General features: G+C 39.0%; 1 protein-coding gene across 15 annotated transcripts in view; it reads right to left on the bottom strand.

The window, feature by feature from the left end:
* rims2a (regulating synaptic membrane exocytosis 2a) overlaps positions 1-27,793 on the bottom strand; it is a 142,471-nt gene that overhangs the window by 35,256 nt on the left and 79,422 nt on the right. For 5 of the 15 annotated variants that reach the window (XM_061051244.1, XM_061051245.1, XM_061051247.1 and 2 more), the window contains 13 exons: positions 27,245-27,364; positions 25,604-25,703; positions 25,323-25,446; positions 23,615-23,661; positions 23,214-23,326; positions 19,881-20,011; positions 19,306-19,477; positions 18,842-18,995; positions 16,030-16,098; positions 13,535-13,673; positions 13,034-13,135; positions 7,737-7,922; positions 5,996-6,102 (listed from right to left, as the gene is read on the bottom strand). In XM_061051244.1, coding sequence (XP_060907227.1) covers positions 5,996-6,102; positions 7,737-7,922; positions 13,034-13,135; positions 13,535-13,673; positions 16,030-16,098; positions 18,842-18,995; positions 19,306-19,477; positions 19,881-20,011; positions 23,214-23,326; positions 23,615-23,661; positions 25,323-25,446; positions 25,604-25,703; positions 27,245-27,364 — 1,564 coding nt within the window. Of the gene's footprint in view, positions 1-5,995; positions 6,103-7,736; positions 7,923-10,761; positions 10,879-13,033; positions 13,136-13,534; positions 13,674-16,029; positions 16,099-17,557; positions 17,585-18,841; positions 18,996-19,305; positions 19,499-19,880; positions 20,012-22,179; positions 22,228-23,213; positions 23,327-23,614; positions 23,662-25,322; positions 25,447-25,603; positions 25,704-27,244; positions 27,365-27,793 lie in introns of all 15 variants that reach the window. The other 10 variants (XM_061051240.1, XM_061051241.1, XM_061051239.1 and 7 more) reach the window with 6 other exon arrangements.

Raw genomic sequence — 27,793 nt, 5'->3', positions numbered from 1 at the left:
AAAATAATGTTACATTCAATTACCAATGGTGTAGATGGATTGAGCAGGTTTAATAACAAGCAGATGTTACCAACAATGACATTCAGAAACAGCCTGTGTTAGTAGTGTTATAATGTAGAGCCCATTATACAGCATAGTTTATTTTAGTATATCTCACCAGTATTGTGCCATACTAAACATTTAGCCTACCCCACATGGGACTACAAGAAGCTATTAATCAAACTAGACACAGATTATATGTATGTGTTATATGAACAACAGGCAGGGCAGACAGGAGCAGAAGAAAATGAGGAAATGGATGGTTTATCCTTTTTTTTACTAACCTCCCAGGCTATATTAGGTATCTGGCTAGTTTACATGTTCCAAATTAATATTTTTTCATCATTTGTGCTAAAAAAAACTGTTAAAAAAAGCGTATCCTTTAAAGTAACTACAGTAATAGTTCAATTCACCTTTTAGTTCCCAATCTACTTAGAATATGAAAAGTAGTAGTGTTCCGTTTTACAAGTAAACCTAAGATGTTATTCAAACAACATGCAGTTATGTCTCCTCTTAAAGAAAAATGAACTCTGCTATTTGTATTTTCGATGTAGTAGGTTGGTTTATTTACTATTGTCATCACAACCTTTTGCTTTCTAAATGTTTCATAAATTATATACAAGCATAAAATACATGATTTATCACTTTTTTTAAAAGACAAAGACTAAGAAAAAATACAAAATTAAACAACAGGGCCACCTGCACAAAACAAGATAAAAAAAATTATGTTTTATAAGACCATCTCTTTTATTGTACACACACACTTATATTTTAGTCCATAGGGTTTTTATTTTGTTGTTGTTGTTGTTTTACCAAAGACGTTCCTGTTTTGGGGTGTCTGCTTGTTATGGAGCACGTATTAATTGACTGGTTTAGGGAAATAAAGGGAACATAGTAGTTAGGGGTGTAATTAAAATTCAAACACATCAGTGTTGAGGAGCTTTGTAAGGCTGTGAGGTCAGTATAAAGGTTCCCAGCATAATGTAACATGCATCTCAGTCAGTCTTGTAAAGCGGATCATGCTTAGTCAGCATTTCCTGGACAAATAACAGCTTGTTGAGCCTCAGGTAGAGGCTCTATAGCAAGGTAGGATCCAATGCATACCAACTGGAGATCCATATTTTCCTACAACATCGTTCTAAACAGAATTTCTCTACAGCACCAAAATTCCACCAAACTGTGTGGTGATGGGGGAGTGTCTGTGTTACACTGTAACACATTATTTATGAAAGAAAAAATAGCAAAAATAGAATAAATATTTGCACAAACATATCTCCTTGTGGTGTTTAAAATAATGATCGTGTTTAAAATTAGTTGCACAGCTAATAGGATCCTGTGTATATACAGTATTAGCAAAAGACAAGTGAACATAATTGAACATTGAAAAGAGGAAAATATGTGATTCATGGAATCAAATGAAGCACTTTAGAGCAAACACTGCACCTCACAATTCATTTCCTTAGCAAGGTTTCATATTTTCCGATCACAGCAACTCATCAAACTTAACTACATTTCATTAGTAAGAATAAGGCAGTGTGCCAAGACACTGATATGATACAATTATGTGTATTTGCTTCGTATAATAAAAGTGCCTGTATCAACTCCGTGTTGCACTGCAAACAAAGGAGGAAAGCACAGAGACAGGGCGCCATCCAGTGGCTGACCTCAGCAACCTCATGTTAATCATCATTTTAAATAATCCTGTTTGCCGAAATCAAATACACAAGCCCTCTTCAAATTGTATCACCTGGCCTACATAATCCAGCTGATAAGAATCAACTCAAATAGTCAGAGAAGCAAGAAAAGTCTTCAAGGACAGATCACTTTGATAGAGCTATTTTTAGACTTTGCAGGTGGAAAATGTTATTAAGAGTCCATGAGTAAGAAACAACTTACTATTACATTTGGGAATGAAAAAAGGTCTTTTAAGTCAGAAAATTCTGAATTTAGAATTTTCTTTAATTTCGATTTAAATGAATTCATATAGCATGATCTTTTTTAAAAAACAATAAGTAATACAAAATGTTACTTTAAGAAATAAAAGGGTAAAAAATTATAAAAATGTGTATTTGCTGTCCGGGTTCATGTGACACCTAAATTCTCAGTTTATAGAATAATACATTATTTAGCAGATTCTGTACTTTACAGTCAGCTACAGATGGCAGATGATTGACGCTTTAAAGATGACTTATTTCTTACAGCCCAAAGTAAATGTTACTTTGGCTATCCAATGACACATTCAGAAAAAAAAACCCACATTGCTTTTGTCATGACAACTCATGACGAGGATTACTATTAGGTGGTAGCATACTCTTTTCTGTTTGCTGTGAACAAGATGGAAGGACAGATTCAATGTGCTGGTTACTTTTCATGGACTCTTGATTGGCCATGGGAAAATTCAATACTCTACCAAAGTGAATTTTTTTTTTAAGAGCAACAGATCCACACCTAGACCAACCAACCTGTGAGGGACGGGTGTGGCTGAGTCCCTCCATCAGATAAAGAGCCGTTCAGCCCTCGCTGCTGGTCCTCCCATGTCACTTCTAAGGCATACACACACATATGTGCAAAGATAGATACACTTGTTTTTCATGCTACAGAATTCTTAGGGATTATAAGATTCAAGTTTGTTTATAAGGTCCTGTTCAAAATGTGCTGAAAAAACATGTAAATATTATCTTGTTTCCTCTTAAAAAACATTTTACTCAATACATCTATTATGCATATACTGTACATTGCAGTGATAGAAGACAGCAGGGGAAAGGAATGGTAAGAAGGAAACAACTGCTTTGCCACTTCAGGACTGAAATCTTGGACAGCTCCTCATCAAAGACATTGAACTATGCTCTATCTGCTGGCAAACAGAGGTAATAACTCGTGATGTTCTAAAAAACATGCATTATACTCCACTGAGTTTTTTGTAAGACTGAACCTGCCAGTTATGTGTATGTGTCCAATAATCCATGTCTAATTACATTGATTGATGATTTCACAATGGAAGTGCATAACTCTGTCTTTGTGAAGTGGAGCTGGGCAGAACAAACTTCTATTGGCAAGCAGTAAGTACAAACCTGCACAGTCACTAAAGGTATCACTCTCTATATTAACATCATCCACAGCTTCATGCAACTCTCTAACTTGAATATTCTATATAAACTTAAAACCCATTTCAATAATAGATCAAATGTAGGTGCAGGGAAACTTGAATTAAAGACTTGATATGTGTGCCACAGATAATAAAAAAGGAAAAATCACTCCAACTCACACATCACAGATGCTACTGAAAGTCACACTTGAAGAACTTGAGTTGACCGAGAACACCCACACAGCAAAGTCACACCAACACACTATCAGAGGACTTGCCTTTCCTCCCATTTACTGAGGGACCTTGGGGTTTTTCCTCACAGTCTGCTGCTGGTATAAGAACAGATGGAGGCCCTTGAAATGTTGGAGCTCAAAACCCTTATATTGGTACTGTAGGTCATATTAATATGGCATTTCATGCCAAATTTGCTCAAACACACGACACACCAACACACCACTTTCCAGAGATAATGCATTTTTACAAAATTCTAAACAACAAAATGCTAGAAACATTCAGGTATATGTGAAATGATGGCTTAATTGAACCATGCTTTTGTTACTATGCTAGAATCACAACAGACTACTTCCTTACAACAGGACTTGGCCCTGCAGAGTATCACTCAGTGCACAGATATAACAGATTATTATTTTTGAAGTGTGAAACTTTAGAGACCTTACACTGAGTATTCATTCACTGACTCAGTCGGCTCTACAGTTATGGCAGCGATTTAAAGTAGCACCAAGTGGTCAGAGGACAGAAGCATGCCACATTAACAGATGGTAAAGTAGGAAGTGAAAACTGTGGGGAAATCCAGTATGTGCCAACAGTCTGGCCATTCATTTAAGCCTGTGAATGAATGAACTGTTCCTGCACTGTACGTCAATTTAATCCTAAAAACAAAACAATACCCTAACTCTTAACAGAGTTTGTACTTACAAATGCAGGTGTTGATCTTTAATACACCTGGAACTATGTTTCAACTCGTGAGCTTTTAGCTCTTTAAAGCAAGGAAACAAGAGCATCACATATTGAAAGAAAAGGGAGAAAAACATATTGTGCAAGGACAGGTTTAAAGGCTGTATCTGAAGGGATAAACACACCTGGGCGACCATTTTGAGATCCCTGTGCCTTGAGCTCCTCCCCTGTTCCCCCTTAGGCATCGTCACATAGAAAAAAAAAACATAAATGGCAAAAAGATATATGAGGTATGACGAGCTTTCTAAGCACAGCAAGGAGGCAAAACAAGAGTAGGTTTATCAACAGTCCTTCTCTGCTATCAGCAAGTGCCAATAATATGGATTCAGTCCATAAAAAGCTAAATACACACACTTACACAGACCTTTTCACTACAAAAGCTGAGTGCCATACAGCTCTGGGGGAGCTACAGCAGAAGGTCAGATCAATACCCCCCCCCCCCCCCCCCCCCCCCCCCACCACCACGACCACCACTGACTCACTGACTGCCAATGGCCTGACAGGTATACAAAAGAGTGAGAGAAAAACATATAATATTAAGATGGAAAGGAGGAGCAAGAAAAAAGGCAGATAGAATAGGCTGCCTGAAAAAGAAAAAAGAAGAAAGAGTGAATTGTGCAATAATTAATCAAATTAGGCAATACAAAGAGGTGACAGAGATCCAGAAAGAGAGAGCTTTAGAGTGATAAAAGATGGCCCAGATACAGAGAAGGGTTGGACTGAGAGAGAAAGAGCTTAGAAGAGGTCTCGACAGGAAGATAGAGAGAGAAACAGAGAGCGAGAGAGGCTCGTTGGCAGCTTTACAGAAGACAGGGAAAGCCCTCATGGACTCTGACAATGATGAATCAGTGCTGTGATTGCTTTGACAAGTTCTCCAAAACTGCTCAGGTTTTTTTGCCCTCTTTCTATCTTTGCCCAAGCCTTTCTCTCAACTGTCTTTGTTTGCCACAGCATTTGATTCAAAGACACGGGTAAAATAATCATTACTTTCATCCCAGTTCTTCTTATAGTGCATGCCACAAGTTGCTACCACAAATAACATTTGTCAAAGGAGTACTGAGAAACAAATGTGACTTTAAATATCACTTTGTAGTTCCAAGGATGTGCAAAGTTCAAACTACTGTGCCTTAATCACAGCTCACAGCATCAAGCTTACCCGATTTGATAGAAGCAGACAGTAAAGCATTTTCTAAGCTGAGGTTAAGTATCTCAGCAGTCTAAGTAGCTAGAATAAAGTGAGTAAAACTCGAAACAATAAAAACACAGGAGGAGAAATGTAAAAAGAACATTGGCACAATCAATACTAGGATCAAGACAGGCCAAGGTAGATACAACATGACAGCACAAGATATCTAAAGTCAAATACAGCTGCAACAAAAGGGAGGGTTCTTGGAGCGCAGAGTAAGCTTAGCCCCAGTAAACCCAGCTACCTGTTGTTGCAGGCTGGGTTTTGGCCTTCAGAGAAAGGTGCTGCAGCACTCTCAGTCTGAAAGACTAAACCTACACATCCAGGTACAGACCTTCACAAGGCTCTGTTCCTTCGTCTCCATCTTCTGATAGAGAAATGGAAAAGGAACCGAGTAGAGATGTTATGGGTGGAAGGCAAAAGTAATCACCAAAAAAAATCAAAGGAATATCCTTGTATATTTGATAAGATCCATCACTTAACACAAAATTATATCATGTTCAAATCACAACCCTCCTTTCTCAGTCAAAAGTGAAGTGATCTGCAATTAGCTTTAAAACCATAGCCAGCCCCAATCAGCTGGGTCACCAATTTAAAAGCTTCTTCATGATGTAAGTACGAGCTGCACAGAAACACACCCTTAAGTTCCATTATCTTTAAGTCGCTTGACATTTTAATAAACATTAAAAAATGTACTATAGGTGACTTACTTCTCTCTTTTCCCGTGGGTGGAAGCTGGGGGAGTTGCCGTCCTCGTCTGTTGGACATGGGGGTACTGGAGGGACTTGTTTGTACCGATCCACTACGAGGATGCGCCCTACATGACAAAAAGTAGTTGACAATGGGGTGAGACACAACTTTGGACTAGATCTTAAAGTGGATGCAGGGAAGCTATCAGTTTAAATTTAAAAAAAAGTAGGCTTAAAATAAAAAAGTAAAGATTTCAACTTTAACTAATACATTTTTTGAACTATGTAATATTATAAGATACTAAACAAGATTAATTGAATTTAACTATAAGCAGCTTGAACAACTATGTTGGATCACATTACAGTAATTGTGTTGATAATAGAATTAGCTAGATAGTTAGGTTAGCTATGCTGGATATTCTTAAATGTGTTGCTGTCACTGTTAGCACTGATGCTGCTAGGTGTGTTTTTTTATTTTTATTAATACAACAATAAAATAACAACTTGTTTTAACACAAATATATTATATTGAATATTTTTCCAAATATTTTCAAATTCTATATCTATATGTATATAAATAACTAATTTATAATAATCTATGATCCGTTTCTCTATATACAAAACCAATCCACACAGCAATGATGTTTGGCACATGACATGGGAGTGGAGGGATACATCAACTGTAAGGGTCTGAGCTGCAATAAAAGATGCCAGGTGTGAATCGCATGTACAGTCGACTCATCAAGCTGCAAGGAGAGAAGAGTTCAATGCAGAAACAGCAGACCAGTGTGACCATGCGTTCAGACTGTCCCCAAAAGGCTTCATGTCAAGACAAAAGAAAGAAAAGAAAAAGACAAAACAAAATGCCATCACAGGCTAAACGGCACTAATGGTTGTTAGTAATGAAATCAAAGTGAAATGTAGGTACATTACTGCTATACTCACGCAAGCGTATGAGCAGCATGTTCAAAATGAAAAAGAATTAGCACTCTATCTACAGTGTCAGGACTGGCCAAGAAATGAGTAAAGAACAGCAACAGCTACTTTTGGGGACAAAACAGAAAATGGCAAGGTAGGTTGTGGATTGTGGGGTAATTGTGAGTGGGTGGTGGGTGAGGTGAGGTGAGGTAAAGAAGCAGGGTATTGGGAAGGTGAGAGGTACGTGGGATTGATGTTTTTTTCTGGTTCATTATATGAGTTAGTCAGGCTCGGGCTGTGTGGGAGCTAATGGGAAGGGGTTTGAACTGGTTTGGTGTAACAAGGTTTCAGTTGTTCAAACATTTAGGTACAGCTGCTCTGGGGCAAAAATAATAATTCCTATTGGCTAGGAGCTGGACATGTATATTAGCATGACAAATACTAATGGGGACAATATATACAAATAAGAATATAAAAAATGGCTTCTTTTGATACATTTGTAAATAGAGTTACCCTCGATTAACAAATGTATCAAAAGAAGCAATTTTTTTGAAGGGTCAGCAATTTTGGTCAGGTATGTAATGCTAGGTTAGTTTATCTAACTGATCCTTCAGTTATGAATTCACTGTTTTTATTGCATATTCACAGTTAGCACAATAATGTAGGATGTAATTCATTCAGTAGACTCTAGTTTGAACTTGCTACTTAGCAAAATCAATATTTTTTGGTAAATTTATTGATATTTAAACTAATGTTAAGTTATCTCCCCCCTCAGGGAAATGAATGTACAACTGAAACTCCAGTCGGAGTCTGTGCTAGTTTGCGTCTCTGATCTGGGTCACACCTCGTCAAGGCAGGTGAGGGGGGGGCAGATCTCCCAGATGGCAGGGACGGCATGGACCTCATGAGCGAAGAGTCGTGGGGGCGTTCAGTGGAGCGTGAGCGGGAGGTGGGGCGCTCTATAGTGGGTCGCTGGTCTGCAGAGCGGGACCTGCTGTGATACTCGTGTCTATCCATGGCTCCGTGGTTCCTACAGAGGTTATTGAGAAATAGGCAGGCACTCAGTGGAGCCCCAGCAGGGCAGGGTCAATATGCTGGAGAGTATGGAGGGCAACCAAAATAGCTGCACCTTTAACACAATTTCAAGGTGAATATACGTTCAAGTCAAATACTTGTTGTTAAGCACATTTGTCACTACGCATTTTTATTCAACATCTTTATTTTTGTTGTATGGGGAAAAAACGTGACAATCTCTGAAAGTAGGCAGACAGAATGAACACAAGTGTATGCTTTAGTTATGGTCAAATTTCACTGTATTTTCAAATGACTTTGTTTGCAGTTTACATGATATTTACTAAGGCTACTATGAAATGTGTTTTTTATCCTGCTGTGAAATAAAGACATTTAACACATCATCCTGCCTTGGGAAGGGGTTTGCCGTAATGTTAAATGCTGTTATATTATCTGGATTTTTCCCCCCAGTATATTCACCTACCTACATTTAGTGTCCTTTCGAGGGAGAAACTCAAATTCTCCAGGAACTCTTAGAGAACATTAGACAAAACTTAAGTAGTAACAGACTACCTGTATACTGAAGTTTGCATTGTGGATTTTAGGAAATGAACATATGGTTTGTCTCACATGCAACTCTCAAATTTTAGCATTACTAAATTGCCTGTTGTTCTCCGTAAGTACAACTGGACGGTTTATAGGCAAAGAGCTAGGTGAACCCTGCATGGTGTTTGTTTCCTGTGCTGATGTGAGTCTACAGATAATGTAGAACTGGCAGAGACCATGTGCTCTATAAATGGTGGGTGGGTGTCCATTAGCAATATGTGGGAGACAGAGTGAATCGTGAGGGTAAGGTGAGGTATATATTTGCATTGCATTTTGGTATTTGAGGTTATATCTGGGGGATTTTCTTTTAATAGCAAGGCCATTGTAAGTATTTTTGGTACAGGAAGGATAAAAGGAAATCTCCACCTGAAGAGCTGAAGAAAAAAGCATGTGAGGTTTCTCAAAAGGGAAAACATTGTGAACGATATTAAGCATTTCAGTGAGAAAAGAAAAAAGAAGAAATAATGCATCACACTTGTACATGTTAAGAAATGTGGAAATACTTGATATCACATTTGGACAGGAATGGCCACAAACACAAAGGTTGAGAGCATACTGTTTGGAAAAGTGCAACATTTCTTTAAAGTTTCCATTCCTCAACCTAAGCCTGCAAAGGTCCTTAGATTTTTAAAGCATGAAACTGTTTTCATTTTAAGGCACAGAAGACCAAGTTTGTGTCTGCACAATACAAAGAGGTGGGAGCTTCTTCTTATGAGGCTAGTAGACACTAAAAGATATGTTTGAGTCATTTTCAATTTACATTTTGAGAACTCACTTCATTCATTTGAATACAAATCCACAGGTTAGGAATGTCATGGTCTTGTAGTGTCTGTAGCATATTGAAGTATGAAAAATTGTCCATTAGAGGAGCTATCCTTGTCTCTGATATAAAAAAGTCTCACCAGCCAACTACCTTTAGTCTTTCACATTATTAATCAACATTTCCAGTGACATTTTACAGTCATAAGTGAGTTCACAACATCAGGCTGTTATTGCTTATGATATACTGAATTTTTAAATATGTCTATAACATATCAAACTTCTCAATCTCTAGAAGCTGCTGTTCTAAACAGTGTGCACAGCAGGTTTTTTCCTTTCCAAGATACACTCTGCGGCAATGCACCGAAACAACGCAATCATAAAAAACATTTTCTCATGTTCTGCAAGGATATTGCACAAAGACAGTTGACAAAAAGGATTGAACTTCACATATGCTCTGTTTCTTATCTTTGACTCATTTTCTTCCACATGCCTACAGTTTTTTAATCCTGCTATCATATCACTCTTCAGTTCATACTTTTGCTTTGACTCTGCCTGGAAGCAGACAAAAACAAATTGTGTCTGTGTAAAGAGAAGAGAGAAATCTATCATATTCCTCTGTGGATAACACTGAGATGCTAGCTACTGTCCGCTCTTTGGTCGGTGACAAAAAGAAGCAGGGGGGTGGTCTTGTTAATGGTGATATAGGCTATACACTGAGCCTGAGGTTGAGCCAAGTTAGGCCTCGGGGAAACTTTGTGACACTTTAATAAAGTCACTCAGGCTCCAGGGCCGGGTTCTGAGGAATCATCACTTTTTTTCCTCCATGGTACAGAGTCACACTATTCCTGACTAAAAGCCAAATGGCAGCAGGTGGAAGATTGAAGACGGAGAAGCCTTTTACAGCGTTTGTGGGGCAATGTGAGTACTTTCTTTTTATTGGTGCACCAGAATGCTGGCGTAGGTCCAGGAGATGGATGGGTGTCAGCATGCTTGGAAGGGCCTGGCAGCCCATTTTGGCCAGACACAAGAAGCCAATGGGCAAACACAGAATTTACAAAGCTAATGTGCAGCCCACAGCAACACATCAGAGATGCCATTGTATAGGTGTGCAATAAGCAGCTGCAGATAGCATGTAAAACACCAAAAATCAAACACACCACTGATCAATGTACTGCAGTTGGTATAACGTACATGGGCACATAAAAAGGACATCGAAACGTAGAAACAGGTGCTGGCTGGCAAATAACTCAACAACCAGGAGACACATACATAGCTCTGAACCTCATCATACAGAGGCAGTTGTGTTGTGTCATTTTACATCAACAGACTTCAGAGCTGGGATGACTGAATAACAAAAACTGATATCAAACAGATATCATTTTCTGTCATCACATTTACAGATCACGGATAAAATAAAAACGAACCAGGGACAACTTTAGTAGACCACAAGATGGTGGATGCACAGATGCAGCGGCAGTGCATGCCAATACCTCTCGTATTCATAGTCGGAGGAGTAGGCGCCCTCTGAATAGGCACGGGACATCCTAGTAGAACGCAGTAACCTGACTGCTTCCTCTCGGCAGATTGGGTACACACGATGGTTGCGGCTGCCGAAAAAAATATCACAACTGGTAAGCTTTTCTTTTCCCAGCAGAAGTTCTAGTGGAATTAAAAACCTGCAAAGGAAGACATGCGGTAGAACACCTTTTGGATTTCTATCAGCGACTTGCACTGGCTGAACTCTGAGCACAAAAGTATCCCACAGATTCATATTGATTACATGTTAACTAAGAGACCCAATGTATCAGCGTCTTTGAAAGAAAAAAAACACCTCTGCTGGACAAAACTTCACAACCATTGAACACTAATCCATTTTCAGTATTGCCATACCACTCAGTCACTCCTTTGATGGATAAGATGAAAGAACAAGAGGCACCTTCTCACCCAGTGATCACACTTGCTCAAATGGCACATTTTTGGAGAAATAATGAGAAGAAGGTTTGGAAATGACTTAGATTATGAAAAGAGAGAAAAAGCAATGCTGATCCTGGATGGTTTGGGTGTATGTCATTATATGTGCTAATAAAAACTAATACACATCATGGATATATTTAATCTTCTGCAGAAGAAATATCGACTTTAACACAACACCACATTGATGGCACTGACAATTGCCAGGTGATCTAGAGATTCCTCTTCAAAGCATCAAAAAAAAGTACATTATACAACAATGACTTCTTTAGTGCAATGTAGATAGGCTACGTGATCAATTTCAAATGACTACTGTGATGTTCTCAAACTGGGAACGTTACAGTGATAAAAAACATACCAAAGTGTCAGTGCCATGTGTTCTTCACCAAAATGAAAGACTTCCTTAAGAGAAGAAAAAGGTGTTGGGTTGAAAAGTGGAGTTGCAGGGATGGGCTTCATGCTTGCTCAGCTAAAGTTCTACCTGGAGTCCCTTTGAAGATCATCAATAGGCTGAGTATGTCTGGTTCGAGGTAGGGTGAGAAAATGGCTGCAACCACATGGAGGAAGGAGAGAAGACAGAGATGGATCTGAGATGGCGCTGAAGACGTAGTGGAGGAGAAAAGGGGCAAGAGAAAGGATTGGAGATAAAGAATCACAGACAGACAGATGGAGGGGTGGGGAAACAGAGAGGAGACCACAAGAGATTCCTCAAAGAAATAGGGTAAAAAGAGAGTAGGAAAGCTCATAGGAAATGTTGATATAACAGTTTTAAAGAGTAAAAAAAGGGAAAAAAGGATAAGAGAGGAAGAAAAATTGGATGGTGATGCTTTTCTCAGCTTCACAAACAGAACTGCAGAGGAGAGTGGTACATGGAACACACCTACACCTACTCTGAGCCTCTTTACTGGATGATTGAACGAGTAAAGACCATGCATATTACAAAAGGATATTAACATTTTACAGTTTCAAGAAATTCAATAAAGCAGGAAAATACAGTGAAAATGACACAGTCTCAAAAAACTTATATTATATTGTTTTTATTATTGACGGCAATAGTGACTTACTTCCTGTGTCATTTTCAACTGTTTTCAATAAATAACAGGACACTGTTAATTAAAGCAAAGGAAATATAGTCAAGTGAGCACTGTCCCAGACAATTTAGATAAGTGCGTCTGACACTGATTTAGGCCAAGCCTCAGAAATATCAAATAAAGATAATTGGACAGAGTAAAGTAGCTGCAGCCTGGCAGTGCCAAGGCTATGACTCCACTCTTGGAGCAACATTTTCTTACTCTCACAAAAGATAAGTGCTGATAGAGGATAACTGACCACTTCCCCTTGACCACCTCTTCCCATAAAGATAGTGAGATTTGCAGCACCGGCTCCATCTTGCTGCTCATGTAGGATTTTAAGTGTAAAACATTTTTTCTGATGAGTAAATTAAGTAACAGAATTGATATGCTATGTATACATGACTGAGGAAGTTAGATATTTAGGTATAGAGATTCCAAACCACTGTTTCAGATCAAAAATATGTTGCTAAAATAATTCCAAGGAAGGTGAAAGTTTCATCATGAAAGCAGTAGTACCAGAAAGCACCCACACAAAAGGTCAGTCCGAGAGACTTCAAGGCACGCAGCATCGTGCACAAGTGTATGCGTGCATAAACACCTCCCTGCATATCTGTAACTCATCAGCCCCCACTTGTGCTTGTCAGCATTTGTTCATGCATGCCAGCGTATACATGCATCCACTGCACACAAGTGTAAGCTGGAGTGTGTGTGTGTGTACCTGTCAGGTGAGTAGTTATCTTCAGACACACTGTGGTGGTCCACTCTAGTGGAGGAGCTGTACTGAGAAGGCCTAAGGTCAAAGGCTGGGTCCAGACTTCTGCTGTGTGACAGAAGCGGACTGTATCACCTCCTATATACTGAATACACCACACACTGCCACTACTGTCCAGGGCTGCCACCATCTTCATGTGAGGCATTCAATAATGCCTTGACAAGTTATACATCCCCACAAAGATATCATGTGGAATTTGGAGGGCCACTTGGAGGGTTGAAGGATTTTAGAATTCACATTTTTTTGAGTAATTTGCATAATTATTGTTATTCAGCTAAGTTGCTCAAGCAAAAATTAAACTATCTATCTTAGAATTATTGTTTCAATGTAGGTGTGTCAGTTAAGGATGTTGACAGGATTCAAAAAAATACATCAATATATGAAAGAAATCTAAACATTCAATCTGAATTTCGGGGTCAACTCAGTAGCGGCCTGAGCATTAGTTACCTGGAGGGTGGGGGGACGCTGGGAGAGCGCGATCGCGCCCGGTTGATATCAGCTGACCGAGAACAGTGATTAGACGACATCACCTGCTCAGGGACCGACAACGTGGAGCTTTGGAAGTCTCTGCCATTTGGCCTGTAATCTGTGAAGACAAAGGCAGACAAAGGAAGAGAGTGACGTTCCGTATAAATATTCTGACACCAAACAAATTCCAATGCTGGACTTTAAATTACAAAAAAAAAAATCCAAAAGACACTCTTTTTTTTGTCCAAGATAACACCCTGTTAATTACCATGTTTTGTGAGTGGATGAAAAAGCAAAACCTGGAACATCTGACAACTAAAAAGGATGATTACATGGCACAGAACTTATTTAACACTGTAACAGCCAAGACAAAACAAACTAAACTGCTGACACTCTGTATTCCACATTTGAGGAATAGATTTAAATGAGGGTGCAAATCATGTGCTGTCTTTATATTGTGTATTTAACATGAAAATAGCCTTTTAAATATCTGAGTCATTATAATGAATTCTCTCTGCAAGACTGACTAGTCCGTTGAACTTGAAAGCTTTCATTAACCAATAATCAGGCATGGCTAGAAGGTAAAGTTAAGGTCAATGATTAGCACTATTAAAGTTGATTGATATTCAATAGAGTGTAAAGTATATTAAAATTAGTTAAAGAAAACCCCTGAATTAAAAGTTGGAAAATAAGGAAAGTTCGGAAAAATTGGAGGTAATGATAAAGAACTGTTGACCTTTACTTGAGGAAGTTTGACGACAATATATGAAGGTTTTTAATACATTAGGGTTTGTCTTTGACAGGCAGTGGCAGAGCATGACAGTTGTTAGAAATCTACAAGTATATTTTTAACTAAATGATCCATCCTAATTGCAAGTGTAAGCCACATTTTGAAATTAAAATACATTTTGAGTTACAAACAAGTTCTACTATTTATATTTTCTTTTAAACAATGAGAAACAAATACAAATAAACAATGTATTACTTCCCAATGATGAACATGGCATCCACCATTTAAAACAATGAACATTTCCACAAGCTCCAAGCCAAGAAAACAACATAAATGCAGAACTCAAATAATGTACAAAGTTTTCATTGACATGCTAGTTCATGCATGAGTACCCACTACTCGTTAGGAACATATATTCAGGGAAAACTTGTAATAAATTGGATATAACAATTGTACTGTGCTGCATCAGTGCATAAGTAGGAAACAGCAATAGCAGTGACTTATAAGTTTGAATGTTCAGGCAGTTGTGTAAGGTAAGTATCTGACTTCTTAAACGCTCTTGCTTCAAGGGACCAAAAGCAGAATTGTGCTTTGAAAAGCACAATAAGCAGATAACATAACAGGATAACAGAGGCAAAGCTTGTGTGAACTTTTCTGGCCTGCTGTATTTTATTTCTCAAAAAAGAAACCTGCCATTAGAGTAAATCAAAACGATCTGTCCTGCCCCTTTGGAAAGTATTTGTGTCAGAAGATTGATGCAAAGATTGCTGGATAAACTGATATGTGGTAAAGCCTTAGTTCAGAAGAAGCGCATGCGACCAAAGTTGAGCGGAGGGGCATTCCCATCACTGTGAATAAAGTGAAGGGGGCTGGCAGTGTGAGCCAGATAAGGGGTGCTGAGAATGTTAAAGAGGCTAGAGGAGGATTTCCCTCAACTACAGTATCATCAGTAAGCTCCTGCTGATGTTCTTCTTTCCCTGCAGTCAGTGAGTCTGTCTGCCACCTGACTTTGACTATCCGATACATGAAGTAAATCTATTTTATTTTCTCCACAATACAGTTCCTGTTAATGTGTCACGTTTCCCCTCCCAGACTTTAGCTTCTGAAAGGGATGTGAAGCATCACCAATGTGCAAAACCAACAGGACAGGCAGTTGTCTCCGTTAAGCAAGTTACCTACATATTTCCTGCAAACACTGCAGGAAAGGAAGCATGACTTTGATACCCTCGAGTTTTATTTTCTTCTAGTTTTAGATTGATATTTCATGTGGCCTTATTTCAGGTACTTTTCATTCTTTTTCTCCATCATTTTCTGAAGGTCTCTGGCAGATGACGGCACTGCTTCTCCTTTTTGGATGTGCAAGCGTGGGTGTGCTGTTGAAGCCATGGTGAGTATAGCAGAACAGAAACTAGCAGTGCAGAGGCAAGTACAATCTCAGTGCTCACTCTCTGTGCTGATGGGCTGCAGCATTTTATACTGCTACTATGGTATATCACTGTCTTTAGGGGCTGGTTTGTCAAGCATTTGATGTCAATGACATGTAAGGGGTTAGCTCAGTCCACATGTCAAATAAACTTCAAAAATAAAAAAATGATGTTACAGAAAAATCCCTTGAACAAAGCATGTACTTTTGCATTATGTCTCTTTTCCATTTTGTTTTTCAAATTTGATGTATCTATACCACTGCTCAATTCAGTTACACTCACTCTTAGTGTTGCATGTTTATATGACTTTTATATGTTACCTGTTATTACCCCAACACCGTCTTCACAATCGTAGTCTGAGATCTCACTATCACTTATCCTCTGGGATCCTTGGAAAGGTAAAGAGAAGAGGAAGGAGGGTGTGCAGGATCAAATGAGGAGAGAAAGAAAGAGACATACGGGTCAGGGTGGGCCATTTTGATTTTCTTGTTTACCCATGGTCATTTAATATGCATTGATTGAAATGTAACCTCAATTGGATAAACTGACAGCCCAAGCTAAATCCAGTCAGATGAAGACCAAAACATTTATTGTCAGTCTCCAACTCATGTTGTGCAGCAACCCACTAAATAAACAACTCTAGATTATATATGTGAAAATATGAGTCAGCTTTGACAAACACTGCTGCATTTCACTACTCAACTGAAATCAAAACAGCAGATCTCTTCATCTGAGGTGTGGCACTTTAAAAAGACACATTCAATCTTTCCATTTACATGTGAAGGTAGGGGTGACAGACTTGTTAAATGCCTTCACAACTCTTTCTTCTGTCCACTTTCACCCCTCCTTGTCCCATCCCTATAAGGTATGACCCCTCCCTGCAGCCCCCCCGCACCACCTTCACTGTTCATTCAAACCTAAATCAACTGGACACATGTGCTTTATCAGAAATGACAAGTGCTGCACTCTGGCACTGCCTCTCTCAACCTCTCATCTCAGTTGGCTGGAGACTTTTTACAGCTGTCAGCTCTTTCACCTCACACTTACACAAACGCCCAGAAAATCACCCTGCTGGGGGAAGCAGCCAGGCCTTAAGTGTCTAGTAGAAGCAGTACAGTGAAGCAGTCCTGTGTAACATGAACTACAGTAAAGTCAACCACAGTATGTTTACAAGTATCTGCTCATAGAATATACAAGTCGTTGGAAAAGAGGGATGTCACAAGCTATTGTACAATTTCCTTTTTTCTAGGTAAACACAAAACCACTTTTCTGGTTGATTAAGAGGAATAAGCAAAGTGTCACACAAGAATCACGCAAAGTCATCTAGTGACATTTTTAGAAACAAATGTACATTTAAGGCACACAAACACAAGCATAGCAGAAAGTGCAAGGTTTGAAAAATACTCTGCGTTAACAAAAAGGGAATATTGGTAATGGGAAGATTATACTGAATATACATGACATAGGAAAAGCAAGTGGTCAGACTAAAGGTTATTTGTATGTACCAATTAGCTTTTGTTTTAGGATAAGGATAAAGTGCAGTTTTGCAGGACATGGATGTGGGTTCCAGCATGGGATTTTGAAATAGTTCACAGGTGAATAAACAAAGAGGAAGAGACAACTGTGTCCTAAATCTTTCTGTCCTTTGAGGGTTCAAATGTCTTAAACCATGAGTGGATTTCAAACGGTTGGTGTTACATTTACAGCAACTTCCCAAACTGAAATCCATGTAAGACAGCAGAAACATGCACCCTTCACAGAAAGATGAGGCAGAGAATCAGGGCACAAGGATGCTTTTTTTGAAGGTGGACAGGAGGACAAGCAGATTCTCCACATAGGGGCCTTTACCTGAGTTGTGCGAATATGAGCCTTTGTCTGTGAAAGAAGCAGTAAGGTAGATGTGACACATAAGACATCTGTTTTTGAAAGCCTTAAGAAACAAATTCCGGGGGACAAAAACAGTTAGGGAAAAGAATATGTTTACTGTATGTAGACCCTTATTTGTAAATGAGGACATACATTTGGAAATTATAGTTAATAAAATAAAAATGAAGCAGGCATGGGAGTACTGCATCAATAAAGACAGCTGAGAGAATCAGGAATCATTAAAGAGTTACCTTAATTTATTCTGCCGTTACCTTCATGACTGCAACTCATTGTAAGACCTACCCAGTCTTGTAAACAATGTGTTCCTTGCATGCTACGTCTTTAAATATAAACAATGTTGGAGAGCCCAGCAATAACAATATCTATGGTCTCAGCAAACCAAAAGAGACCATTTTCAGCTATACAGTACACTTGAATTGCCCAGACTGCTGAAGACTTCATAATAGCTTTGCCAACTCCATGTGTTACAATGATTTTACACTTTGTGACAGTGGATTTATCTTGTTATGCTTAGACTCTGTATTAAGAGTTTAAAGGGGGAAGAATTACATCGAAAGGATCTTTAAAGATGTCTTTGGTTTGAGTAAAGGGATTTATGAACTCATTTTTTTACTGGCCAACAATGTTTAGTTTCACCACAACTGCACTTTGTTAATCAGCTACTTGGAGATTATGGATACAGACTGGAGGGCTGTTACTGAATCTTTGCAGTCATTAGAATTTGTCAGACGCCATTATAAAGAAAGTTAGCTGCCATGATTTTTAGAGGTTACCTTTAGCCCTATTCAGATTGCCGATCCAAGGTGCGATATTTAAGCCCCTGTGACGTTTGGCCTTCAATATGACAGTCTTCAGAGGTAGGTTCAATGAAGCCAGCAGGTGTGTGTGTGCATGTGTAACTGTGTGTGGTGTGTATGTGGAGCTCCCACTGTGCTGTGCTTCCTCGTACTTCTGCAAAGCCGTAATTTGGCACAATTTGACTTGACAGACTGGGACACCGATGTTATTACTATGGATGTTATGCTGTTTCAGAATCAATATGAATGTTTCAATGCACATTAACAGCAGAGCTTCATTACGCTGCTGTTGCCATAACACTGTGAAAAACTTAAGCGTGTTAAAGGAATATTTCAGAACTATGAATGAAGTTTTCCCTAAAGAATAGCCACTTCCATGCTTTCTTTGCGGCAAATAACAATATCTCATATCATATCTGAGCCATGTTTGGTAGCAGGGGTTACGTACTCTGCAGCCGTCGTGTTGGACTCTCTCCGTGGAGCTGCCTGCGTTGTGTGTTTGGGGAGGCACGTGGTAGCGGGATGGAGGACACATCATGAGTTTGAAGCTTGTACCAGTGTGGCTCATCGTCCAAAAGAGCTGTCTCCAGCTCGATAAGGATCTGCCGAAAGAGAAAAGTAATGTCTCTTACTAAAACAAAATCCTCAATAGAAAATAATTGTGTTTTTTTCTTCTAAATTCCTTAATTGAAATGAAACACACTGCTACAATACTTATAGAACTCTTACAGTAAGAATCACCCCCCCCCCCTTCTCCTCTTTTGTGTATGTTAGTTTTCTTAGTTGTGTTTAGTTTAGTTTTCATACAACAAATAAAAAACGACACGTTAGAGAAGGACAATGAGACAATAACAAGGACAGGCTGAGATTCTGTCAGTGAATGTCCCTCATGCGTGGCTTTGGATTTCTTACCTCTCCTAGGAATTCGCTCTCCTCCTCCCTCACCCTGGCTTGGTCCCACAATGTGATCTCCAGCATGCGCTCTCGGAACTCTCGCCGGTGCACAGGCGAGTACATAAAGGTCTGGTTCCATTTGGGCTCTAAGGATTTCTTTACCGTTTTTGTTCTCCTCTTGCTTTTGTCGCTGGAGGAACAATAATTCAAACTGTTTTTATTTACAATCATGATAGAGAAGAGCCACGAATACAAAAGATCAATAACACCACAGAGCACAGAGCACATCAACGTAGCATGCTGTTGATGAGAAGGGGATGGCAGGATGACTTATTATCTCCCTGAAAATGTCCACTTTCTGCATTCTTCATCAGTTCACTGCAATAGAACTACACTGAACAACCAACCATGTAATTAGACACATCCATTTATCCGTACAGCTATTTTATACTGATGGATACAAAGCAATGACACACGACTTTGTGACATCACATGTTTATCAAAACACATATAAACCAGTTCATTTAAAAAATGTGTAAAATGACATGATATCAAATGATGGGGGTTAGTAAGGTAACACCCTCTACTCTTACCTTCTATCAGGGAGGAAATATATTTTGACGTAAGGGTTCCTGGGCCGGCCATCTTCCCTAGAAGGCAGGTCTTTGGCGCCCAAGATGGTGACTATGAGCTGATGGCCCACTTTGTCATACCATAGTTTGACCTGCAGGGGAAGAGCAGAGAGAGCCTGCTGAGGGACTGTTCAGGGCCATTGCAAGTTGCAACCATGAAGAGGGATTAATACAGGAGAAGAGAACTTCATCAAATAAGAAATAGTTATTGACCTACATGCAATATCAACTGACGTTTTTTTATTTTTTACTACATAGGGTCTTCTCCTGTATTCACCCTTTAGGGGAAAAAAGTGTATGTGCCTACAAAGATGATGTCATGTCACATGCTTCAGTGCTCATTAAAACATGGACTTTATTCAGTGCTAATGTGCTGTGAAAAGGCAAAAATGTCAAAGTTGCTGATGGTGTATGACAGCTATTTTTTATATAAAAGATGTCTTTCTGTATTTGTTTGTTGTGCCTTGTTTTTGTGTTGTTGTTTTTGTTGTTTGTTGTTTAAGTTAAGTGTTCTAAAGTGTATGTGCTTCTACTTGTCATTAAAACCTTCCCCTGCAGGGATGAATAAAGTGTATTGAATGGAACTGAATGCAATTGGCCTGAATGTCATTTCCACTGAAGCAAAATGAAATAAAAGGCTGAAGGCAACATGCTCTACAATCATCAGTGTGCTTAGTTCAAATGATATAGTGTACTCGTGTTGCTTTTGCCTCTCATAATATTCTCTCACATATTCACTGGGCTAGAAATCTATCATGCAGTTGCTTGAGGAATATAAGGACAGTTCACACTGAAAGGGAAGTATGGACTTCAAAAGTGGACACTTAGAAGAAGAAGAAACTCCAACTGAGGCCAGGACAGTCGATGAAATGATAAACTTCTAAGCGCCTGTCCATACTTCTTTAAAAAAAAAGGCTATGGGAAAGTTTAAAACTAGCAACTATCCATGCAGCAATGCAAGAAAACGCATTCAAAATAAGTCACTAGATTTCATAGGCAAAAACAGACAGCATAGGGCTTACAGAAAACAAATTGTAGCAAAGAAATTCTTAGTGTGTTGCATTCCAAAATTCCCGACACTGCAAAATATGACTGAACTGTACTGTCTTTAATGTTACACCATCAATGAGATAATAATTATAGATTTGTATATACTTGTATATATAATATTGTACTGTGTCCATCTGATAGTCAATTTACTGGAACATACAAGCTTGAGTGTACACATGAAAACGCACACAAATAAAAATACTGCTAATTTCAATTACATGCCATAAATGGCAAATCATTTTCTCAAATTTGACTTTTTAGACCCCTTTAAATTTGAAATCTCTCAAGCATATTCTTGCAGACAGTTTTTTGAGGGTACTCTTTGGCAAAACAACATACTGTAACATATAAATAAGAAGAAAATAGGAGTGTTTCAAGCTACCTGAATCAAAAATGCAAGCCCACAAAGGGATTTTTTCTGCGTTCCATTAAAAAACAAAAAACAGAAAATGAGACACACTAATAAGACACTAAGATGGCAGATTAAAATATGCCTCAGAATGAAGAAAAACCTCATTTTGAAATCTGTTAAAGAGATATAAGGTACAGGGTACAATTTGGTTACTGGTGTACTCTCATCTGGAGGGGAAAACGGGATTTGGTTGGTTTCAGACACAGGACAGTGGTCTATCTATCTTCTCACTGCAACATTCAACTAACGAACTGAGACCAACAATTCAAGCTGCTTTTGTTAATATTGAATATGGTCCCTTTACTTATTACAAGATAAATATAACTGGCACATAAAGGAGTTGTCCTATAGATATGAGAAGTGTTGAAGTTTGAAGACCTGGGTTTCATGTCACACTAAACCGAAAAAAAAAGTCTTCTGTCCTCAAATTGCTCAAGGGGACATCATCCTGCATTGCAAATGTTACAAAATATATAACAAAAGGTTCAGTCAATCCTGGTGTAAAATAAGGCAATGCAAGAGTGTCTCTTAAATGTGATCGGATTAGTTTAGCATGCACTATCTTGAAATAATGATATGAATGGGTTAAAATGAATAATAACTCTCATCATTGAGAGACAGTGATTCAAGAAATCAAACTGAAGGAAAATGACACAATGCACTGCACTGAGAGGGAAACTTTAAGCTGCCATTTCCCCCGGAATGCATTTTCCAAAGTATGGAAACAGAAAAAGGCCAGTCAACAGTCAAGGAGCAAAGACCAAATAGAGTTTGTGCCCTTCAGACAGGGCCCATTACCTGAACCCTAGGGGGAAAAGGCGTTGTTCTTCTACTAAGGCTTTGGCTCTGGATAAGCAAAATTAAACAGCAAAAAAAGAAAAAGAAGGAAAAGGAAAGAAAATGCATAAAACCAAACCCCACAAAACAACGACAAAACTTACAATTCACCCTAAACAGAAATAACACTTCTGAATGAGAAATCCATCCGGTTCACTCGTACTTTACTTTCTCACCTCTCACTTATATTCTTGCTTCTCTGCTTGATTCCTTGTCCCTAAGCCTCTCTGCTCTGTTCTGCATGGACCCATTGAAATGATCAATGAGTCACAATTATATCTCTTGCTACTCCTCTGTAGTCTGACGTCATAGTGACGTTTAAACCCTCATTATTCCCAACCCAGACTGCTCCAAAAATATCTTACTATCATTTCTTTACTGTGCAGAATTATTCAATGGACTGAACTGTTTCAGTGCTCAGTACAATTTCAAGACCAGCAGTGCATAGAACATTTAAAACATAAGATGCATCTAATATTAGGCCTCTTTTCTTTTTTCTTTTTTAGAATTCAGTGCTTATTTTCAGTCAGCTGAAATAGTTTGAATGGTTTCAATGGGAATCAAATTTCTCTACAGTGTAAGCAAATCATGTCCAGAAGGTATTACATAAATGCTTGAACTATTTCCCTTGTGGATCCCTAATTTGAGAGTTGATTTATCTCTTGCTTTAATGCAGTCCTTTACCCATTAACCCCTTGAGGGTTTTTATACTAGATAATGGACAATACACACAGTAACCTGATATAAAACCCTGTGCTGGGTTGGTAAATCGCCAGCTGAACAGGCAGATTGAGACAGGCTGTAGCTGACAGTCCATTTTTTGAACCAGGGTTAAATACTTTGAGCTTCATAATCAATGCACAACGTGTTAAGCATTTCCAAAATATACTCATATGGTCTTGATAACGCATCTCACTCATCCGTTTTCAACAGTGGGCAGAGCATTCTAACAGAATATTAACATGTAGTCTGTATGAGATGCTGGGGTCACTCACTGAGAGCTGTCCTGACAGGTACTGGGGGGCGTCCCTCAGCATGCTGGGACTCATGGGGGACGTGACGGAGATGGATGGGCGATCCATCTTCTGAGACTCAAAAGAACTCGAACCTGACAGACCAAAAAGGACACAATCAAATTATTTAGTAGGATGTTATTTTTACTTTGTGGCTTTAGTGATGTGAAGACGAAGAAGAGACAAACGAGAAATGCAAACGTCAGTGGTCAAGACAAAGAACATAAACAGGAAGAGAGAAACAAAGAAGACAAGAAAGACAAATATGCTGAGGCAGAGTAAAAGACACAATTCTAAGACAGTTTCTTTATTTGATATTTCCAGGATGATTCACAGGATACGTCTGGGTAATGAAATGGGCATAAGAACTGAAAAAGACTAACTTGATTCCAGTTGTGCATGTGTGCTGTCTGGTATCCTTGGAATATCTCTGAAAAAACAACAACATGTTTGTTAGAGAAAGGAGAGAAGGAAGGGATGGAAAAGATCAATTTGAGCTAATGCTGACTGCACTGTGGTTTAATGACTGTAAGCACCGCATTAGTCTTGATTCACCCAGCAGCTCCCTCAGCAGCACAAAGCAGGTCAGATATAGGAATTGACAAAGGTGCTTCTGTTTATCCCCACAATTAACCCTTTGAAAATCCGCTAGAGGAGAATGTAGAAGAGAAGCGGCAGCATTTATTTTGTCAGGCGGTGCTGTCAGCCTCATTCGCTGACAGAGCAACAGCCAGGGGGATGGAGGAACAGATGTTGGATAACAACATCAGCACCACTATTTCAATTTAACAAATGATGTTAGAAAACAAACTAAATTCTGCCTCTGAATTGAAACATACCTGTTCAAAGTTATTCTGAGTAATGCGGGCGGTAAAATGTCACAATCTGTTACACAGACCCCCTTATTGTTGTTTAAGTGACGGACATGTTTTAGTCTAATAAATGTCCACTGAACAATTTTCTATAAAAATAAAATAAAAATCTGTGTTCTCAAATAAGGAGCCTTTAAAAAAAACAACACCTTTAATGGCATAAAATTCAATTGGTTTAAAAAAAGCTCAAGTGGTACATTTTTTTTTGGGGGGGGGGGGGGGGGGTCACGGGATCCTGGAATCTATCCCTGAATTCACTAAGAGGTAGATGGGTACTCTGGACAGATGTTGTAGGGAAAACTGGATGGTGAAGAATAGCTGTATCTCATTTCAGGGGTAGCATCCTTCGAAGGATCCAGCATATGAAGGATCCAGCATATGAAGGATCCAGCATATGAAGGACCCAGCATATGAAGGATCCAGCATATGAAGGATCCAGCATATGAAGGATCCAGCATATGAAGGACCCAGCATATGAAGGATCCAGCATATGAAGGATCCAGCATATGAAGGGTCCAGCATATGAAGGGTCCAGCATATGAAGGATCCAGCCTTTGTAGACCGTTCAGTCTGAACTGACAGTCTGGTCTACAGAGGATTTATGTCGCCTAACCACCTCAGCAGCTAATGCTGAACTAGTCAATGTATAATACCCTGATTATTGAACAACCAATTAATATACAAATGTAGATTTACAAAGACCAGACCACTGTTCTTAATCTTCATGAATGAGCTTCAAAAACTTCAAGAAAACACTGGAATGTGTAAAGCCAAACATGCCTTTAGGTGATTTACAAAGCTATACATATCTTAATTCCTCATTAGAATTCTTATTCTTTTTTTGCTTTCTATTTGTTTTATTTATTTTTATACTTCCATTTTTATTGTGTTTGCTCCTCTTATTAATTAAATTATGTTACCGTGTACTGTATGCCAAATCATAATTATAATGCCAGACTTTGACTATGATTAGAGGTTTATTTTAAAATAAGGTGCGCAATAAATGTTGAGATTTGTTGAACCACAAAGGATGCACTGAATGGATCCAGGTTGGTCGGGGAGAGGAGGACGCATTTGAAGGAGCCTTCGAAATGGGACAGCGTTCGACGCTGTGACGTAATTGGCCTTCAAATGTGGTCTCCAAAGTTTGTACTGTCGCTGCTAACTTGGAACATAGCAATGGTGTGCTTATGTTTGACAGTGACTGTAAAGCTCTCACCCTATAGGCCGTGACACCACTAGTTCCACCTGTGGCTCAGGCTTGGATTCTAGAATGATATTGTAAACTTCTTTAAATGTGGCTCCTTGTAAAAGCTTCCCATTCCACTCCAACACCTGGTCACCTGCAAAAACACCAGGGACACATATTTCATTCGTATGCTGCTGTTTGTGCTGTCTGTATAAAATATGAATCATATTGCACCTTTAGAGCATACTTAAAAAAAAATCCACAATAAGAAATAGTGTACAAAAGTTTCCTTGAATGTGTGATTTTATTACCTGGTCTGAGGTGTCCAACAGTGTCTGCTAGACTTCCTTTCCTCACTTTAGTGATAAAAGCACATAGTCTACCAGATTCTGTCATCTTGCCTCCAACCACCTGAAGAAGCAGAGAGGTGACATACACGAGTCAGTGTTACAGATTTATTTTTGTGTTTTGGAGTTCATGCTAAGAACATGTTTGCAACAAACGACAGATTTTTCCAGTTGATGCCATATGGCTTTAGCTTTTGCCTGCAAGGGAAACATCTTCAATCGTCAATAAAAGCATTTACAACACAGGTTCGGTGGTAAAAGTGCAAATCTGATTTTTGAACATGTCCAGAGCTGTGCTTTCTTCCCCAGGGACACACTGTGGTGCTGCTCTGTGGATCTGTAGCAGCGCCGGCCTATGGGCTAGAGCTGTACTGTACAGTCCTGAGCTGCTGTACTACATTCCACTCAGCTTACATGGGCATCATACAAATAAAAATCCCTCTTAATGGCAGCTGAATGCCAACATACAAAGGAGCTTAGGGAAGTCTGCTAAATGAAATGGCTTTATGTAACAGGCTGGAGCCAGAGAAGGAGGCCTGCAGAGGAGAAGAGAGAGAGGTAGAGAGAGAGAGAGAGAGAGAGAGGGCGAGGCTGGCAGCCTGACTGATGGACTGACTGGCTGGTTTGCCGAGTTGGTTGGCTGCTGCTGAGCGGACAAAAATGCACAGAGGCACTGAGCAGACACAAACATGCCATTTCAGGAGACTCATTCAATCAGTAATGATTTTTCCCCATCTTGCTGTTCTCTGTTCTCTCTCTTCATGGCCCAGCATGCTCCTGTGGACTTTGACTGCTCAGCTTTTTCACAATTGAGCACCAACTACAGATTTATGTAACATTGAAAAGGGAGGGGAAATTAAATAATCTACCACAACAGAAAACAGGTACTGTATATAGGCTTTAGGCACTGCAACAATATACTGACCAAAGCCTCAAATTATGCCAAGCAATAATATTACCTATAGTATAGAAGTTAGATAAACACACACATAGTCAGTATGCATGAAATGTTAATATATATAGACTACTGGGGTGTTGATATTTAATACTTAAACAGTGCTGTTACAGTGCAAAATAAATACTATTTCAATGGTCAAATCTGGAAGACAACACAATTTTTTGATTGACTGCAGTTATTCAGTGTAATTGGAGTTCAGAAAATTATACATTTTATAAATCATAAAGCTCAATATCAAATGTCTCGTATTAATACGCAACAGTGTCATCACTGAGTCCTCAGTGAATATTAATACTGAGCAACACCATGACGTAATCAATACTTGAAAGCCAACAGAAAAAAAGACAGAAAATGGAGTCATAAGTCATTATTCCATCTGTCCAAATAAATGTTCATAACCAACACTGATACAGTACCTAAACTACTTACCTAAACCTTCTGAGTACCTGGGTTTGGTCAATTAGTGGCTAAAACCAACATTTCTTGGGTTAAAGGTGCTGAATCTGCATATTTCAACATGCTTTTTTTGGAGGCAGAATAATGAGGTCACAGCAGAAAGCTTGATGATGTGTAAATATTCTTCATTTTAATGTGTGCTTGCATCATACATACTCATAGACACACAGACAAAATAATTATAAGCTCACCTTCAGACCAAGCAGAGCTCCTGAATCTCGAGGCACACTTCCATCTTTCATACGCTTATTGAGCAAAATACGCCCTATTAGGCGATCCCCATCTTTGGACGGCTGCCACGTCACCGGGTGCTACAAGGTCAGAGCAACAACACACCTTTTGTTTAACAACTCATCCACTCAAATGTGATTACTTTAGACCAAAGCAGACAACTGTTCATAGTGAAAAGGGGTCACGGGGAAAGTCTTTATTCACTCAAGGAAGAAAGTTCACACAAACTCTGTTGGCTCATCAATTAATCTTTTTTTTTAGAAAGCTACATTCTCATTCATTTAAATTCTAAAGATACCTATCTTCTCAGCTAATCATGGACATAAATACTGATTGAAAACAACACCTAACACAGTAGTGTTTAATGGTTTTTCTAGAGCTTGTGTGAACCTGCCAGTGTGAGGCTGGAGTGAGCTTCATGCAGCATCCCATGCAGAGTAAAGCAAGCAGCCCAAACACTCCTTAAACCAGCTCTTCAAACAGAGCAGGAACACTGGAGTCTCAGTCCG

This window comes from Labrus mixtus, chromosome 11 (assembly GCF_963584025.1).
Source record: "Labrus mixtus chromosome 11, fLabMix1.1, whole genome shotgun sequence".
Taxonomy (NCBI): Eukaryota; Metazoa; Chordata; class Actinopteri; order Labriformes; family Labridae; genus Labrus; species Labrus mixtus.
This window is presented reverse-complemented; position numbering and strand designations above follow the sequence as displayed.